The sequence below is a fragment of the Corvus moneduloides genome, chromosome 5, assembly GCF_009650955.1.
Source record: "Corvus moneduloides isolate bCorMon1 chromosome 5, bCorMon1.pri, whole genome shotgun sequence".
Classification (NCBI taxonomy): Eukaryota; Metazoa; Chordata; class Aves; order Passeriformes; family Corvidae; genus Corvus; species Corvus moneduloides.
Window position 1 is genome coordinate 12,127,402 of NC_045480.1, and position 18,460 is coordinate 12,145,861.

At 38.8% G+C, this 18,460-nt stretch overlaps 1 protein-coding gene across 2 annotated transcripts in view; it reads right to left on the reverse strand.

Moving 5' to 3' along the window:
• The window catches only part of WFS1 (wolframin ER transmembrane glycoprotein), a 33,205-nt gene extending 16,624 nt beyond the window's left edge, over positions 1 to 16,581 (reverse strand). Inside the window, exons 1-2 of one of the 2 annotated variants that reach the window (XM_032109281.1) lie at positions 16,493 to 16,581; positions 14,479 to 14,670 (exon numbers count right to left, since the gene is read on the reverse strand). In XM_032109281.1, coding sequence (XP_031965172.1) covers positions 14,479 to 14,665 — 187 coding nt within the window. In that variant the 5' untranslated portion in view covers positions 14,666 to 14,670; positions 16,493 to 16,581. Of the gene's footprint in view, positions 1 to 14,478; positions 14,671 to 16,170; positions 16,356 to 16,492 lie in introns of those variants that run through there. The other variant, XM_032109282.1, reaches the window with a different exon arrangement.
• Between the last annotated feature and the right edge of the window lie 1,879 nt (positions 16,582 to 18,460).

Here is an 18,460-nt window from a genome sequence, read left to right on the forward strand (position 1 = left end):
ATAGGTCATTCTCTGAAGGTAAAAGGTCCAAAACACAAGGTTTTAGAACAAGGATGGACAACACACACTTTCTTTCAATTCAGCTCAACACTGAATAAACAACTACACAGGAGTATATGCATTCCCCCATAACAATACCATAAGAAGTGATGACTATAACTTATCACCCTTGTTCTTAAGCATGTTTTTAGTCAGAAAATGTCTTGATGTGTATTCCTCCCACGTAAGAGTACTGCAGTGGAAATGCTGTCAGTGGAAGCTTTTATTTTCCAGCTTTGCTAAAAACTCGTGCCTTTTTAATGTCAAATTTTACTCTGTCTTGAATATAAAAATTTCCAGAAGACAGGAACATTCATCTTGCAATACTTCATGTATCTCTTATGACAATTAAAATAGACTTCACTAGCTGTTTTGTGTCAGGTGCATTAATATAAGCCAATGAAGTCTATCAGTTATTCAAGGCTCACAAGCACTGCAGTCATTCAAATGAAAGCAGGCAAGTGAAAGCGCCAAAGTTTTAGACAGCACGTAGCATTCACAAAAGAAAGAAATTAAAACCATGGGTATACAAGGGTGGTTAGTACTTAATATTTGCTGTAGTTCTAACTCTGCCACCAAGAACCTCAAGACTGTGTAAAGTTTAGCTCATCATCAGGCTGCTCTATAATTCACTTCCCAGTATATAATTCTACTTTCCAAGAGACAGATCATTCAACACAAATTAGTTAATGGATATTGTAACAATAACATTATTAATAAAATTTTTGTGTGTTTTTTTCTTTATTCAGTGTGATAAAGTCTTAGGTTTAAAATATGAAATGACACTGTATACTTTAATTTTTCTCAGTTTTCACTCAAAAAAAACCCCAAAAAAATTTATTTGTGATCTGCAAAGTATGATGCAGATGTATTTCTGACTTTGCTGCATTTATGTCATCATACTACAGAAAGCATTTAAACCTTTGAAGGCCTACAGAAATATCCATTTTTGATATTCAGGCTTTTCTTTGAACAGGTTAAAGCTGTCTCTAAAAACCCATTTTATGAAAGCATTTATTAAAAAAGACTCATTACAGTAAAACAGGTCATTACATAAAGACCTGTAGCGTTTCACCGTCATATAGCATTCAGAAGAAGACTAAGCTAAAACTGCCCGTTATTAAGTGATAGACTTCAATGGTGCTGGCAAAACATAACTATAGAGTACTTTCTGTTTTCCTAGTAAAAAGTATGTTTTACAACTCCAAGGCAAATAGTCAGAATATAGAAGTGCAAACACAAGTGTTTATGTAGGGACGTTGCAAACAGGCTGATGAAAACTAAAGATTGCTTACTTTTTGAAGCTTTACACATTACTTGGCACATTGGCATATAAAATAAGATTCCAGCTTTGTTGCTGTAAGCTCAAATGGGAATTTAGCATTCACTCTGTCATAGGCAGGCATTTTTACTGTTTTTACATTTTATTTCTGTTAGGTTTTGATCAGAAACAGGAAATGTTTAAAAAGGAAACATTTCAGTTTCTTAAATACTATGCTAGGAAGCAATTATTGTCCATTAACTCTGAAATTTAGCCATTAAATTGACAAAAAGGCAGTCAATCCACAGTAGGGGATTAGTCCAAGTGAGACTGCAAGATACCAGTGCTTAAAATTTTAAATCAGAAAAGGAAGATGCCATTATAGGTTATAGATTAAATAACATATCTAAACCTTATCTTTAGGGTTTAAACTACGCTGAAGACTAAAACCCAACAAACTCTTCAATATGCACACAAGTTTTTGAAGAATGGATTTACACAATCTAGATAAAAAATATTTTCAATGCAAAAGACTTTACAGACAAATAAACTGGGGATGTCGTAAGATTTCCTTCCCAGTATTCTAGCGCAAATCAGTAGTAGGTTCCCAACCCTTTTAATACCCTTAACATACACAACTGAATCACATCATGTGAGCATCACTGTAGTTGGCTGACTTGTTCAGAAGTGTCTGATCACGTATTTAGCAAAAATGTTTTACACACAATTTAGACAAACACTGCTTCCAAAACCCTAGCATTTTAAGTGACATTGAGTATGACACTTCCATTCTTGAATTCTGAAACCTTTAAAGGCATGTAATAGTCCTTTCACACAAAGAAAGGTTTTTAGTTGCATATATACACACACAAAATGGATCATACACACACACCATAAATTTTCTCAGTGCTCTTCTAACCACTAGGAATCACTGCCTTCCTTCAAAAAAGTCTACTAAAGTTATTTCATGTAGAAAGAATCAATAGAGGGCATGCTGAATAATAGAAGTGTTTGTAGATTTACTTTCCTACCAACACAAACACATTAAAGCTCTCCGCAGTGCATTTACTCAGCTCAAAGGGGTTTTAGCCCCTTGCCTGCTAATATCACCCCCCGGCCAGGTGCACACAGCTTTCTTCCTAGGTCACAGCTACAGCACCTGAATTCCAGATTAAGCAAGAGGCCAAAGACCATGAACAGGGAATAACAAAGCAAAAAACTGTATTTTAAAGGATCAAAATTTCTTACACCTTTTGAGCTTAAGATCTTATTTGTTCACACAGTTATTGAAGGCCAGCCCCATGACAGTCATGCTATCACGCACAACAAATAATTTTTTCTAAACAAACACAAGCTAGGGACTTCTAAGTGCTTTGAACGAAAAGGTGAAAACCTAGTGAGAACAGGATAAAAGGAAAACTGAAAGCACTTTCTCAGACAGGAAGCAACAATGAAGCTTTCATACAAAATATGTAAGTTTAAAAGAAATTACAGGTTTTACAAGCGAATATTAAAGCTCATGAAAACTCTATCAAACAAAAGATTAATGCATTAAGCAACACCCACACTAAGAGTATGAAGGAAACCTGTATGGCACACACACTTTATATGATCATGACTTCAAGCATTCATTTGGGCTCACAAAAAGAAGTGACAGGAATGTGCAGGAGGAGGAGGAGGAGGAGGAAAAAACCCATGTGTTGGGGAGAATAAGGGATCTGAGATGACAAGATACGAAACAGGATTTCTGGATTGGCCTTCCCATTGTATAGTTCAGTAAGTATTCCTGAAGTGACTGAAAACAGTCAGGAAGAGCTAAGCATATGCACAACACAAATGATGTTCAGTCCTACCCAGTGGGAACACACCTCCAAGCTCACTGAGCACTCACCTAGAAAAATACATAACCATTTTCACTGTTACATGAGAAGATCTGACAGTTGACACAGGTGAAAACTGTTATCAAGGTTGCCCAGTAAAGTAAGCCAAGCAAAGGTAAGTAGGCAGTCTTCCAAACGATTTTGCAAATTTTAGGTTTTGGTATACAGTTTTAAATGTAGTTTCTTTAATCTTTTGTCTGAGCAAACACGACTAAGATACACTGACAAAAAAGAGAGCCACAAAAAGGCCAGAAAGCAACAAAAATGACCTCAACTACATCCCAGAAAATTATACATTCGGAAACAGGATGTAATTTTAAATACATTTAATAAATAACTTTATATGTTAAGTAGTTGGAGAAACCAAAAGATACAAACCCATTTTTTTTCCTAATTAAGAAAAAAAGATATACTGGGTTAAACAGGTGGATCCAGCTCATATTTCCATCTCCAAAGACAGGGAGAAAGGCTTCTCACATAAGTCCTCTAAACAAATTAGAATGCAGGTTGTTACATGGAAAAGTGAGAGATTAAGAAATAGAATATGAAGATTCAAAAAACACAGCTTTCATTCTCCCAGGGGAAAGATTATCAGTTTAGACATACAGGGATATAAAACAAGGCCTAAATCATTCAATACATTTGTACATGAATGAAAAAAAAAGGGGCTGATAACCAAGGTGCCAAAATCTGTTGATGATTCTTTGTTATCCAGGAAAAAACAACTACAAAAAACTCAAGCAAAACCAGCAGAAAGATTTAATGACTAATTAAGTGATAAACGGCCAGATGAAATGCAGCAAACCACGAAGGCACTTTATCACTGCACGCACAATGATAAGCTCTGAACTATTATCACTCAGCGTAACACGAAAAAAACACCTCAGTGCTAATAAGGCACTATTATCAGAGCTTTATAACCTGGGGAAGAAACTGAGAATGAAATGGAGAAGGTTAACAGAGACACTATTCAATGTCTTTCCAAATACAAAAACCAAAGGGAATGAACAGATTAAAAATATTTGGCCAACGCCAAATATTTCTACGAGTTTTAAAAGGCTTTTTAAAAGTAGCCTAAAGAATACTTTGTCCTTCCTTTGAATAAAGGAAGGACAGCACTAGCACTGCATTTAGAAAAAGCCCCTGGCTCTAACAGGCGTGCTGTAAATAACTCTGTAAATGATTCTCATGAGAAAAGGAACAAGAATCTTGAACCTGAAAAAGCCGATCACCAACCTCTAGCATTAGCACTGAGTATTGACAGCAACTTCAGTGAGCCTTCATAAACTGGAACACACCCATGTTAGTTCAGGTATAAGAAAAAGCTGGATGGCATCCAGAGGAAGAAAAACTGCACTTCTTGTTTATATTAGCTTTATTCCAAAAGCTCACTACTTAAGTTAAGTGGGTTTTCTACTTATAAGAAGTCACAGGATGTCAGGCATCTCCCTCAGGGTCATGTTATTAACTGACAAGAGTAATTGAGACATTTGATAGAGTAGCATGGAACAAGATTTCATCCCCAGGCATTTCTGCCAGCTAAATTACTGGGGTGGGAGCAGGGAGTGAAGAATGTCTTCTTTGACATTAGATCTTCTCCCACTTATGAACAAAGTCTCTATATACCATGAAGACCACTGATGTCTGAACTGAACTTTGTCACATTGCACAGCACTGTACTTACTTGGAGCTTCAGGCATACATCATTTTACTGCTTTAGCAGGAAGGCTTTACTGTAATTGAATCTGAAAGGGAGTACTGTCTGAATTACAAGGAAAATTACTTGCTTCTACTGTGAGAGGATACTAGTATGTTCACTGCTAAACTCCACTCCTCCCACCATGCTCCACAAGGTAAGATGAACAAATGAATGTGTAGGTGGAGACTGACATGGCACAGAAAAGACAGATATAGAACTATTTCTATTTGAAAAAGCCTCTTTATGACTTCCATTATGACAAACTTGAAGCTGGATTTTTACTTATTTTTTATGTCTAGGAATTTCCATTAAAATATGCCTCTGAAGTGCAACATGCAAAGCTTATCCCATTCTTAGTATTAATAAAAGTGCCTAAGTAGTACTTCCAGATAGGGTCTAACTGTTCTACAATTAAGTTCAGAATCACAAAGGTACTCTTTTCCAAAAGTGTCATCAGAGAAAAAATTAAAATTCCGCTATGTAACCCAGCATTGGATTAGACTGAAAAAGAAATAGCCAGTAACAGGTCAAAAACATGCTATGAATCCTGTGCCAAAAGAATTTAGGGCAATACACCAAAGGACCACATCACCTTAACTATTACCATAAATACTTACAAAGATAATCATCTTGCTAGAAGCCAGTCAGTTTTTAATATTAATTTTTCATCCTCAGTTTGCATTTAAGAGTGCTGAAATGTGTTCTGTTCCCTGGATTTCAGTGCCTTCTCTAGAAATAACCCAAAATTAACTACAAGAAAAATCATAATTTGGTTTCTTAAAAACCAAGCATCCAGCTGCTAAAGATCACCCACCTGCAAAACCTCCGTATTTGCAGACTACTTTGAGGCCCTGGCATCTTTCAGCTCTGCATCACTGAATGGGATTCTCAGACAACCGCTGAAAGGGAATTCTCCTATAGCTCAGCTTTCATCAGTCTTGTTCTCTGTTCATCCAGTGTTTACCTTTGCTACAGTACAGTCAGAAAAAGTTCCAGCATCTCATGAAGTCAGTAGAGGTCTTACTGCACTGTTCAAAACTATGACAGGATTGTATTGTAATCATGTGGTTTTACTGTGCTACTTTAAAAAAACAGAAAGCAAAAAACAGCAACAAAAAAACCAAACCCCAAAGCATGACTGAATCATCAGAAATTACACTCTGTCATAAACATGAACCAGTTAATTTATGTTAGAGGAGTCAATGAATTTGCATTAACAATTTTCACGAATTAAATATACTAGCAATAGAAAATTCTTTTATGGTGGATTTTCAGTAATAGCTCATTTGCTAGTATGAAGGAAATTTTAGAACATTGGGTAGGAAGCAGGCAAAAAGACTGCATGCACATAAAAAGTAAATAATGGAAGCATATTTGTCAAGCAATAAATAATCAAGAAAAAGTAGGAAAATGAAAGCTTACAGGGGTGGCTGCCCATGGGTATCAACTAAAACAGGGAGAGCAACACATTTTGTGAGAATCTGCCTAGAATGTACTCCTTTTGGAGTCACGTCCTACATAACACCTCCAGTGCCTCTTGGAAGTGTATAGTGGTAATTCTGATAGTGTTACACAGGATTTTATGCAGGAAAAGTTCTTTCTGTAAGCAGAAATCTGTTAATTAAAAAAAAGAAACAAATTCAACAATTTCAGGGAACAGCATACAGCTTTTTATTACAGGTTTTGTTTTCAGTATGAAACAAGCTTTCTAGAATCTCAGACACACTAAGGAGTAAAGGCATACACAACTAATGACAAAATAAAAATAATTTCTTTTGTTAGAGGCTGCTGTGTAAGCTTATCTCCAAAGGGAAAGATGTTCAATCTCTTTCATTCAACCACAGGTAGAATATGGTAGTACTCCATTATCAATGTACTTTTAGAAAAAAGTTGATCTGTACATTTTACAACAATAAATGCAGATCCTAAGAGCTTTTTTGTTTCACTGGATTGTACTGTTGAGCTTTCAGTGTTCACCAGAGCCAGTCTGAGTCTCTAGAGAAATCCTCCTACTCACTTTCCACAAGTTCCAAAAGTTCAGTGGTATTGTGTGCAGTAACTATGTAGGAGTAAAGTTTCTGGAAAGACTGACATTCCACTTAAAAGCTGGCATCAAGTGTCACGTCATCAACATGATTTGTACATATCAAATATAATGACACAGAGGAACTGACTGGAGATGAAGAAGAAATACTTTGCACAACATACATCAATGATTTGAAAAAAGGTTTTATTAACTTTAGATGCTTAGCTGCTCATCCATGAGTGCTGAATCCTTTAATCCATTCAGAAGCCTGGATTCTTAACTGCATATTAAGAACTAGGTTTAATTAAGAGTACATTGCATGTTTTTCTTTTACGCTTTTAACCTCCATGATCAGATCTTAAGATGGTCCTACTTGTCCCAAGAACAATTCGGAGTTCTTATATTAGCATACTTTGGCAGGCATTCTATTTTAAAAGGTAATAATAGGGATGGGAGAGAAGAGAATAACATTTGTTTACAGAGCTGTTCAAGTCTAGGACTCAACGCTACTTTCTCTGGGACAAGCAATGCATTTGTAGATATGGTAATAGTCTTAGTCACACCACAACTGCAAGTCATCAAATAGCATTAAATTGAAATGGGAACAACTTCTGCACCCCCACAAAATGAACATAAATTGTCAGGAGAGCAATAAAAAAAAAGCATGTAGGTGGAAGACTAAGAGCGATATTATAGACTATAAATTTTAAAAGTGGAGGAAAAACTATTCTCCAAAGCCGTATTTTTCTAGCATAGCTATTACTGTACAATGATCTTTTAAAGTCATTAAAATAATTTTACACATAACTAATGAGCCAGTCCTGCTGCTTTTTCTATGCAGGCATCTCTGATGAATCCTTTATGAATGAGCTGGGATAAATCTGACATAAATCTGCAGTTCGAAAACTGTAGAGTTACAAGTAAATTAGCATTTTGTCATTTGTTAGTTGATAACCATCAATATTAACCCTTTCCACCAAAAAAAAAAAAAAAAAAAGAAAAAGCAATGAAAAGCAATGTGAGAAGTTGAGACCACAGAGCTCACCAAGTCCACATATTTTTGTAGGTGCAGACAGAAATTATCATAACAACCTGCAAAATGCTCATGGAATTTCAGCAATTCTGCAGTTTGAGCACTTCACCACATTGACACTCCACCAGTCCATTTGCTGTCAAAACAGAGGGGCCCTTAAAAAAGGACCATTCCAAATGTTTAGCAAATGCACAGTGACCTACTTAATAATAATTAACTTCTAATTAACTAACTTTTCAAAGGATTAGCTTTACTTCCCAGTTTACTGTTCCCAGTCTCACCTTCTGACTTTAACAATGAAGTGGGGCTGCGGCTGCTGCAAGGGCCCCTCCAGCAACACAACAGCTCCAAGTCTCTCCTTGATTACTGTACTGTAACAGGGATTTGTCTGCACAGTGGAACACACCTACTGGATCCCTTTCGAAGGAAACTGAATAGAAAGATTCCAACCATTAGATTAAACTTTTAAATTTGTACAAAAGGAATGTTGAGTCCTTCGCACCAAAGAATTTACAGGGCCACTCCCATTTCATTACATAATTTACTAAGATGAATATACTCCTCCACTTGTACCCTCATTTCTTCCAGCACCCTGGAACTATGCTAGAAATTTTGTTATCATAAACAGATTAAGAAATCGATCCACCTGGAAAATAATAGATGAAGACTGAGGTAGGGCACTTCTCATAATCTGGTTCATCATGTGAATGTAAAAAATTGTTAGCAGTAATAGCATCTTTGCTATCAGCCAAAAAAACTATTTATGTATTTCAAAATGGTGGAAGAGGGAAAGATGGAGAATGTTTCCTCAAATAAATGGGTGTTCAATTCTCATCCCATATAGGGTAAAAATACCAGCATGTTGCTGACAATAGCAGCAGACACCAAAAAGCCCATTTCCATTGTTCTGCACCAACGATGATGATGTCCCAAAATTTTATCAGCAAATAGAGTCATTAACTTTTGTTTGGATAGAATCCTTTCTCTCCCACAGCAAAGCCTGGCAACTGAGTTTTCCAGGAGCCTGAGAATTTAAAGGTAAAGTCTGAAGTGGCATTAATAAACTAACAGATAAATTGTTAAGTAATTAATACTTCAGGCAAAATCCTCTCCTTCAAATAACCAAAGATTTTTCTGAGATTTCTTCAAGCTTTGCACAAACATTTCACTTTGCCTCGAGTTAGTCTGTAATACCTAACTGCCGAAAAGCAAAGACACAGAAGTGCTAAAATAGAGCTTTGAAGTAAAGGTTCTTGGTAACCTTAAGTGGAAGAGGCTAACACTTGGAAAATATTTGTAAATTAGAAAGGTTCCCTATTTGTTAGCTATCATTTAGCAATGCCTTGGAGACAGACACACTGTTGTAAATTGTTGCAATGAATTGTAAACTGTTTAAAAGATTTTTTTACTATTTATAAATTCAAAGTCAGTCAATTAATAAAATAATTCTCTTCCTACAGATACAAAACCCCCTCATAACCTAAGTACACTCAGAACTCTGTATATCTACAAACAAAATACAAGAAATTGATTTCTGTCTGCAAAGTTCTCTGTACAAACACCTTCCCATATGTTCTCAATTCTAGAACAAGAGATTACAGCAAAATCACAGACAAAAAAACTCCAACTAGTTCCTTAACCAAAGAGACCTTTCTTCAAGCACTGCAATTTAGCTTTGCAATTTCACCTTTCCAAACTTATTGGCTAACAAATGTGCATGAATGATGTAATAAACCAGTAAAAATCTGTTTTATGCACATATGAAAAATTACCATCTTCACACTACCCCCGGATTCTCTAGTATGAAAAATTATCATCTTCACACTACCCCCAGTTTCTCTAGTACCCTAGCATGACCTCTTTTACCTGCTCACTGGCAAACAGTCAAAGAAAGACACTACATGCTTGAATGTATTCGAGCATTACAAGAAATGCTAACTCTTCCAGATAACCTGCAGCACAATAAATGTTCACCTGGGGTGAGAGTCATCCAGTTTATGTCACCGTTGTGGCTGAAGCTGTTACTCAAATCCAGACATCACAGTCAAGTATTGATCACCATCTTATTGTGAAAAGTTTCTCTCAACTCTGCTTTCCTTTCATCTGAACCAGAAGTAAAACATCTTCTGGGACACATAAATCTACTTTCTAACTCAGCAATACAGGGCACTTACCCGTGAATTCAGGCATCTCTTTCAAAAAAACATTAAGAGCAGCAGTAACAGATACTCACATGGTAACTAAGTCACCACACTGAAAGTGCTTTTTTCCCAGCTCTGCTTTGTGTATAAGTAGAGGAAATGGTTTCACTAGCAAGAATGATGTTTTTAAGCTTACTTGGAGGATTTGGTGTTGGGAGCTCCAGAGTTCTCATCCGTGCTCTCTCTTTTCACACTGCTTTAGGGCTGTATCTGAAGGAAGGAGATTCTACAGAGTGGATGAAACACAGAAACCAGAAAGGGGTATATAGCACCTGGACAGAAAGTGAGGGGCCTGTGCACCTGAGAGGTGTAACAGTGTCTTACAGAGATTAGAGTCTTAGTCTATTTCAACAGACTTCACTAGCACGCAGACACTGGTCCTCTCTGCTATACAAGAACTCTCCTGTAATTTGCTTACATGGATCCTGATGACTCAATGGCTTTAAGATTTCAGGAGCCCTAATTAGTAGTGTATAAGCTTTCCTCACTAATAAGCTACCTGCCCATGAATATCCTTCAAAGAGTAACCATTTTTTTTCACATTTATTTTTAAACATGAAAGCTGCCATATTGATATTCATTCCATTCCTACACACACAAACCCCAACAACATACGTAAGTAGAATGCAAGACTTTAGGGTAGAACTACAAATGCCCTCCTTTTCTTATTTAACACAACAAAAACAGTATCTATAAATTACCCTAATGACTGAACATTTTTTTCATTAAACCCAGATTCAATTTGCTCAATAAACTCTCAAAGTACTGTTACATCCTGTTGTGAAAGAAATTATACATGGAGTAATATAAACACTACCTAATGATCCATTAGCAGAATATAGAAAAAAATATATGAAAAACTGCTAAGAAAAAAATGGCAGTATAAGAGGTTGAGCTAAAGGAAATACCTGCACAGCTGAGGATAGGTGTGTGCTTAAGTGCTTTACTGAGTCAGAGCCAAGACATTCCTTAATTTGCTGGATTACACTACAAGGTATGGATAATGCTGTAGGAATAGACGATGTGATGTGTGCTTCCAGGAAACAAATTACTTAACATTCACTTTGATGCTATAGCCTTAAACACAGTGTACACTAAGAAAAACCAGAAGAAAAAGCACAGATAATAAATACAGATACACTATTAAGAGTATTACAAGAAATTCACTTTGATGCTATAGCCTTAAACACAGTGTACACTAAGAAAAACCAGAAGAAAAAGCACAGATAATAAATACAGATACACTATTAAGAGTATTACAAGAAAGAGCAAAATGATTGAGGTTGGAAGGGACCTCTGAAAGTCATCTGTTCCAACCCCTCTGCTCATGCAGGTCCACCTAAGTTGGCTGCCCAGGACCGTGTCCACACAGTTTTTGAGTATCTCAAAGGATGGAGACTCCATCGCCTCTGGACAACCTGTGCCAGGGCACAGTCACTCCCACAAGAAAAAACAAAAATTGTATTTACTGATGGTCCAAGGGAACCTCCTGTTTGTGCCAGCTGCCTCTGGTCTTTGTATTGGGGACTACTGGAAAGACCCTGGCTCCATTCTTTTTGCATCCTACCTTCAGCTATTTATGCACATTGATAGATCCCCCTTGAGCTTTCTCACCCCCAGGCTGAAAAGCCCCAGCTCTCTCAGCTGTCTCCCACAGGAGAGCTGCTGCAGCCCATTCATCATCTCTGTGGCCCTTTGCTGAACTCTCTCCATGTCTCTCTTGTACTCAGAAGCCCAGAACTGGATGAAGCACTCCAGTGCTCACTGGATGGGAAGGATCTCCCCTCACCTGCTGGACAATGTTTCAACTACTGTAGCCCAGGATACCAGTGACCTTCTGTGGGAGAAGGACACATGGGTGTGTGGCAGATAGTCCTGAGGTGAAACTGCCTTTCCAGATAATTAAGATGTACAGTGTGCATCTCCTCAAACAGAAATCACAGTTGATTTATTGAAAATTATACAAACTTAAATTTGTAATAGAAGTAATTTAAATTTGAGCAAGATATCTAAATCACCATTAAAGAGAAGTGTTCTACATATTCAGTAAGATTTGAGATAGCTTTCTGTACATCAGTGCACTGGTCTTTTCTGTCCTCTTCTACATTGCTCTGAGTTAGTCACGATCGTAGTGACTATTGAACATTACCCAACTTCTAAATCTTCCAAGAAAGAAGTCAGAGCAGCCCTTCCCAGAACATTTGGTCTGGAGCACATTTCCTTTCATAAGGCTAAATCACAACACACCATGGCTGAGAGTCCAAATCCTTCACTTTTCCTAGACCTATCAGCAACTTGAATGTTATTTATTGGTAAGGACTCTAGTGACTCCAAGGAACACATTCTGTGTCAGTTCTTATATTTTGAGAACTGCTGAAGTGCCAATTTTCTGTTTGAGATAACACTTTCTTTTGTATTTGTTTTCACATGCACATCTTTGAATTTGTATTTTTACTTGTACTTCTTTCTGAAGTCCTACTAAAATGCCCATTTCTAAGTACTGATGCCCAGAACTTCCTTTATTTTAATACAGTTCTGGAAACTGTTAGCACTATGACAAATGGCATAACTCTAAACCAGCCATATAAGAAAATAGTGTATTATATGTTATTGAAGATATTTTCTATCTAAATCCACTAAAATCATGGTTTTTAGAGACTCCAGCAAGACACAACAGTAATGGTAACTCATTCTGCTGTGTTAAATATTTGCGTATAATAAGAAGGGCACAGGAAGGGCAATGACAGTGGCACCAGGCACCAATATTATTTTAATGGGAAGAGATTTAAAGTAATCAGGAATGAGTCACAACTGAAATGGAGAAATACATCAATACTCAAAAGCCCTCTTTTACTGAAGCACAAATAAGCAGCATCTCTAATACAATGCTGCATACGTAGGAATCATTAGCAAATGCACAGGAGTGTAAAGAGAACTAAGATAAAAATCAGTGGGATTTTAAAAGTCCTACATTTGTGCAGAGTAAGAAAATATCCAAATTAGCTAGAGAAGAATACCTGACAGAACCTGTGTGCAAAATACTGCTAAATAGCTTGTATTGATTTTCAGAATCTTGCATGAACCACCAACAGAAACCTATGTATTGCTCTTTCAAATCGTGTTATAACTAAGCCCAAGATAACTTCATACCATATTCCTATTATAGTTGCTATTCTTTCCCTGCTGAAGCATACTAAGAAACTGGAAAATGAAGAAAGAAAACATACCTATTAGCACTGACTCTAAATTATCATGTAATTAATGTTAGAAGTGTCAAATCTCCATAATCTCTCAATTCTTTTACAGATGGGTTAGATGACAAAATTGGTCCTGAAAAGTGAGGCACGTCACAAATTCAGGTATCCCAAAAAAATTCTCCTCCGTGTGCAATAGGGAACCCAGAAGGTTCCAACAGTCAATTCTGAATTAGATGCACACAATAGATTTGCTGACACAGCCATAATACTGGCCTGAACTATGAGCAGAGCTCAGTTGCGCCTGGTATTTGCCACATGATATTCACACATTTATTAAACTCTTAGATAGCCTTATTATCTTCAGTAGAGAGACTCATATTTGTGAATATAAGGGCATGTACATAAGCAGTTTCACAATCAAAAGTCCAATTCTAAAGAAAGCTAAAGAGCAGTAGATTTGCTAGACCCTGAGCACATGACCATCTTGCACAAGTGGTAGCTGACAAACTGAATTAAAAGTGGAACTCAGCAGGTGAATACAGGAGGACCTAGGCATTTTTTGTTCTACATTTCACACAAGACTTTTCTCTCATCCCATCAGTTTCCACAATCTTTGAAACTGAATGGTTTCACAGCAAGTGGGGGAAAAGAACCTCGTCATTCTGCCTTTCACGGTGTATCATGACTGTAAATCTAAATTCTTATCTTACTGCTAACATTAACTTCAATTTTGGCTTCGTGTACCAGCTTATTACTCCCTCAGTCTACATTACAGTAGTATCTTATGCAGCCACATTAGAATTCATATTAAAGCTACAGTTAGCATGTGTTCTAGCCAAATAAAGAAATGAAATTGAAACATTATTATGCTAAATTTAATTAAATCTCCCTGCCAATTTTTCAAACATCTTTCCTATTGCTTTGCACAAACCTGAAAAATTAAGATAGGAAAACTCGAAAATATGCCCAAAGAAAGCTGCAGTAGAAAAGACTCTTCCACAACAACAGGTTAAAACAAACTGGAGAAATTTATTTTCCTACTTTACAGTGTCTTTAAACAGAGTTTAGAATAAACATACACACAATAATCTCCCAATGTTCAATGTAAGCCAATTTTGCATAAGAATTGCTATCATACTTACCCTTTTTTTCTGCTTTCTCCCTGCTACGGGAGTTGCCAGGAACTGAAGAAGCTGCAGAATCTGCTGAAGATGTTCCAGATCTCTGACTGTTTTCGCTATGGTCCACAGGAGCAGCATTTAGCTGGGACCTTCCAAGATGCTGCTGGGGGTGAGAGGGACTTGCGGTGGGATCAGGATCTGAATTCATTTTAGCTGCCAAAGAAGAAAATAATGATTAGTTATAAAACAGCAGGATTACAATGTAAAACTGAATAAAAATTTGAAATCTGAATGTATTTGTTTAATTAGGTGAACAAAAAGCTTAGAAAAGGGCAAGAAGGCTGATAGCAACTTCAAGATTTATTTATACATTCTTCAGTAATGCCAAGCACGAGCAGCTATAGTTGACTGAGTCTGACCATATATTCAGCATTATGCCAGAACAACGACTGCGTTTTTTCGTAATAACTGGGTTTTAAGTGTAAATAAATGCTAAAACTAATTAATCAATCCTGTAAATACTGCATATAAATTACTTCTTTGAATTTAATGTTCTACTTATACATGCTACAAATAAAGACTAGGCCCTAACTTTTAATGGACAAGTCTAGAATAATAGAAAAATTAATTTCATATGAAAGGCCTCGTTAACAGTCATCACCTAATCAGGAGACAGAGAAAGACAATGGTAAGAAGGCAAAGGAGGAGGAGATGTAGAATTCTGCATGGGAAAGTGGAGGAGGAGCCACCAAGGATGCTGTTTTTGGACATTACCAATTTAAATGCCCATGATTCAAAATAAACTTACTTTAAATACCTTTATATCTCAATTTTAGAAAATTTTATTCATATGTGGCAGGGAGGGAAAGGCCTTACACAAGAACACCTTTTAACTGTAAGCCCTCTGAAAAAGAAGAGGGGATCTCTGCTCTGTAGTAAAAAGTTCCCTAAATAAGTAAACTTGTATAAAAATCCCTACTGAAAGTTTAGCTTTCACAAGACAGAAGTAGAAAGGTATGCATATACTACCACAGCACAACACATAGTAACTCTTGCTGCTTAAGAGCAACTTCCCTGAAGTTAAGCACTTTGCAAGGAGCATTGTAGACAGTATCTAGCAAAACCCAGTATTTTTAAATTCTGTATAAATACAGAATTAATTCAGAATACCGACCTGAAGATGTCCTTATAAAGATGAAAGTAGTATAGCCAAAACCAAAGACACCACTTCACTAACAACTTTTTCAACTCAAAGAACACTAAAATCACGACAGGGTGCTAAGAGTACTAGCCATGATGCCACTGCCAAACGTATTACTTGTAATTTGACAACCTGGCTGCCAAAATTAAGTTTCCCTAAAGCAGAAAATATTTTACTGATACAAGTAAATGCATTTCTGTATTATGTTTCTACATCAAGTTATAAATAAACCAACACAGTTCAGTTCAACCTTCAAACAGTCCTCGGAAAATACAGAGATTAAAATACCTTCCCGGTAAACCAGCACGAGTATTTTTAACCATTATACAATCACAAAAGTTACTGTGCCTCCAGTTTTAAACTTGACCTTAGCGCTTTGTAAGAGGGACGGCGAGCGCAGCCAGGCCGCACCCGCGGCGCCCCTCGGGGGATGCGCGGCACGGACTGGTCCGGCTCCTTCCAGAACGGGCAGCACCGGCGCCTCTCCAGCACAGCCGCGAGCAGAGGCTCACCTCGCAGTCAGCCAGCTCGCAAAAACACTCCCGTCCCAAAAGTCACTCTCAGCTTGTCCTACAAAGGGCACCACCAACTTTTCCACCGGGTTGCTCACAAGCCAGCGGGCGGTGACTCCGCACCCACCGCGGTGACTCCGCACCCACCGCCGCCAGCCGCTCCCAGGCGGGAGCGCCGGAGTTCGCTCGGCCTCGCTCCTCGCGAAGTCCGGGAGTGCCCGGGCGGCCCTGCCACTCCGGAAGGCCAGGAAGCCCTGGCGAGGGGCGTGAGGAGGCTGGCAGCTCGGGCCGTCCTGCACGGGGTCCCGCCCCACACGCTCACCGAGCCCGGCCGGGCGAAGTCAGCAGCGCACACCCCCGATGACAAATCTCCCCGCAGCTCCGGAGGCGAGTGGGGCTCCGCCGGCAGCCCGCAGCCCTTAGGGGCGGCCGCGGCCCGCCCATCGGCCGCTGCCACCTCCCCACCCCACTGCCACTCACCGCCCTCCGCTCTCAGGGAGGGCTCCAGTGAGGCTCCGCCGGGCCCGGGTGGGGCTGGCGGCAGGAGGCGGAGGCGGCCACGCAGGGCCGGCCGGCCGGCGGAGGGGCGGCTGGCGGCGGTACCGGGGGCTGCTCTCGTGTGCGGCCGCGCCTCGCGCAGTGGCAGCGGGCGGGGGATGGCCGCCCATCCGTGGGGGACGAGGGGGTGTCAGGAAGGAGGCGGCCGAGGCGGGCTTGGGCAGCTCCAAAATGGCGGTGCCGGGTGAGGCGGGTGGGGGCCGGCGGGCCCGGGGTGCGGGTGCAGCCCCGCTCCAGCGGTGTGGCGGCGGCAGGGTCGGTGTGAGCGAACCCGGGTGCTGCACCCGACCCTCCCCCCTAGCGCGGTGTGTCTCGGTACAGAGCAATAGGAGCGAAGGGAATGGGAAAAAGGGCGGTAACTGAGTGATTTTTTCTAAATGTCCTTTAAGTTACTGCTACTACATCTCTGCTACCTATGTGGAAGTTTTCTGGGCAGGAAGCGAGCTGTAAAGTTATGTGTAAGTTGCTGTTGTTTTGATGGTGAACTTACTACTTTTTAGAAATAATTTTTATTTTCGAGCTACCTTAAATAAATCAATGTCCCTGTGTGGTACTTTGAGTAGCTTTTAATTAAAATCCCAATCAAACAAACCTACAAATTCAAAGTAGGAGATTGAATTTAAACTGCAGTCATTCAAATAAGTTACTTTGTTGATTTTCACAAGTTCCAAGTTTGCAGGAGATCATGGGGAGCTTTCATGTTTTTTAAACGTCAGTTAGATCTTCTTGGTCACTATCTGTTGAGTTTTTTAATCCCCACACAAAAATGTGGCCCCCAGTGTCATTTCCTTGCCTTGGAAGGCATAACAAATTTTTTTTTTAACAAAACAAGTTTAAGCAAACATGTTAAGGTTCTGTTTTCTTCAAAATAAACTTAAATTTGAAAAAGAACCCCACATTTACTTTTAAGAAGATCACTTGCAGTCTGAGTGTAATGTGGTTTCATCAGGAACATGCAATACCAGCCATGTGTTACCTGTTGTTTCTTAAGACTGACAGTATGACTTCACTCTGATATGACAAAGTTCTCTTGCAATCTGCTCCCCCTGCTATTCACATTTCCTTCAAGATATTACTTTATACAATTGATTTGATATTTAGTGGGGGTGCTTAACAGATGTAACATGCTTACGGAACAGGTGGAAATGAGGGTGGTAGCTGGAAAAGTAACTAAAAAGGAAGTGTAAAATAAAGCCTCCCCTGCTGCTTTCCACCACAGGCACAGTCACACATGGCAGAAGCCATTCCAGAGGAGCTCAGTTCAAGGGTAAAATTGCCATACTGGCTACTAACCCACACAACAGCAAGGCTTGATGTAAAATATTCTGTGGTTGCTTAAGTCTGATCCTACACTGAAGATGCACGTTAGTGCCATTGCTGAATTTGATCAGGTCCTTTGTTAAGGCGAACTAAACCTTTGTAGTAAATGAATTGTCACGCACACCTTATGTACTCACATGTGTTACATAAATACAGATAATATTACTGTGAGTAAACCAAACTCAGACATGATGACAACTTCCATTATCAATTCCACTGATTTCACTTTGGCTTTATCACAAATGATGAGTTCCCATCTGGCATTATCACAGTTGCAAATTGTTACAGCTACAGAGAAGAAACATGGAAGTACTGTAATAACATGGCACAGCACCTATTTAAATTTCAGTTATGACTCATGGCATCAGTGGAATGGTTGAGGTTGGAAGGGACATCCTGAGGTCAGCTGCTC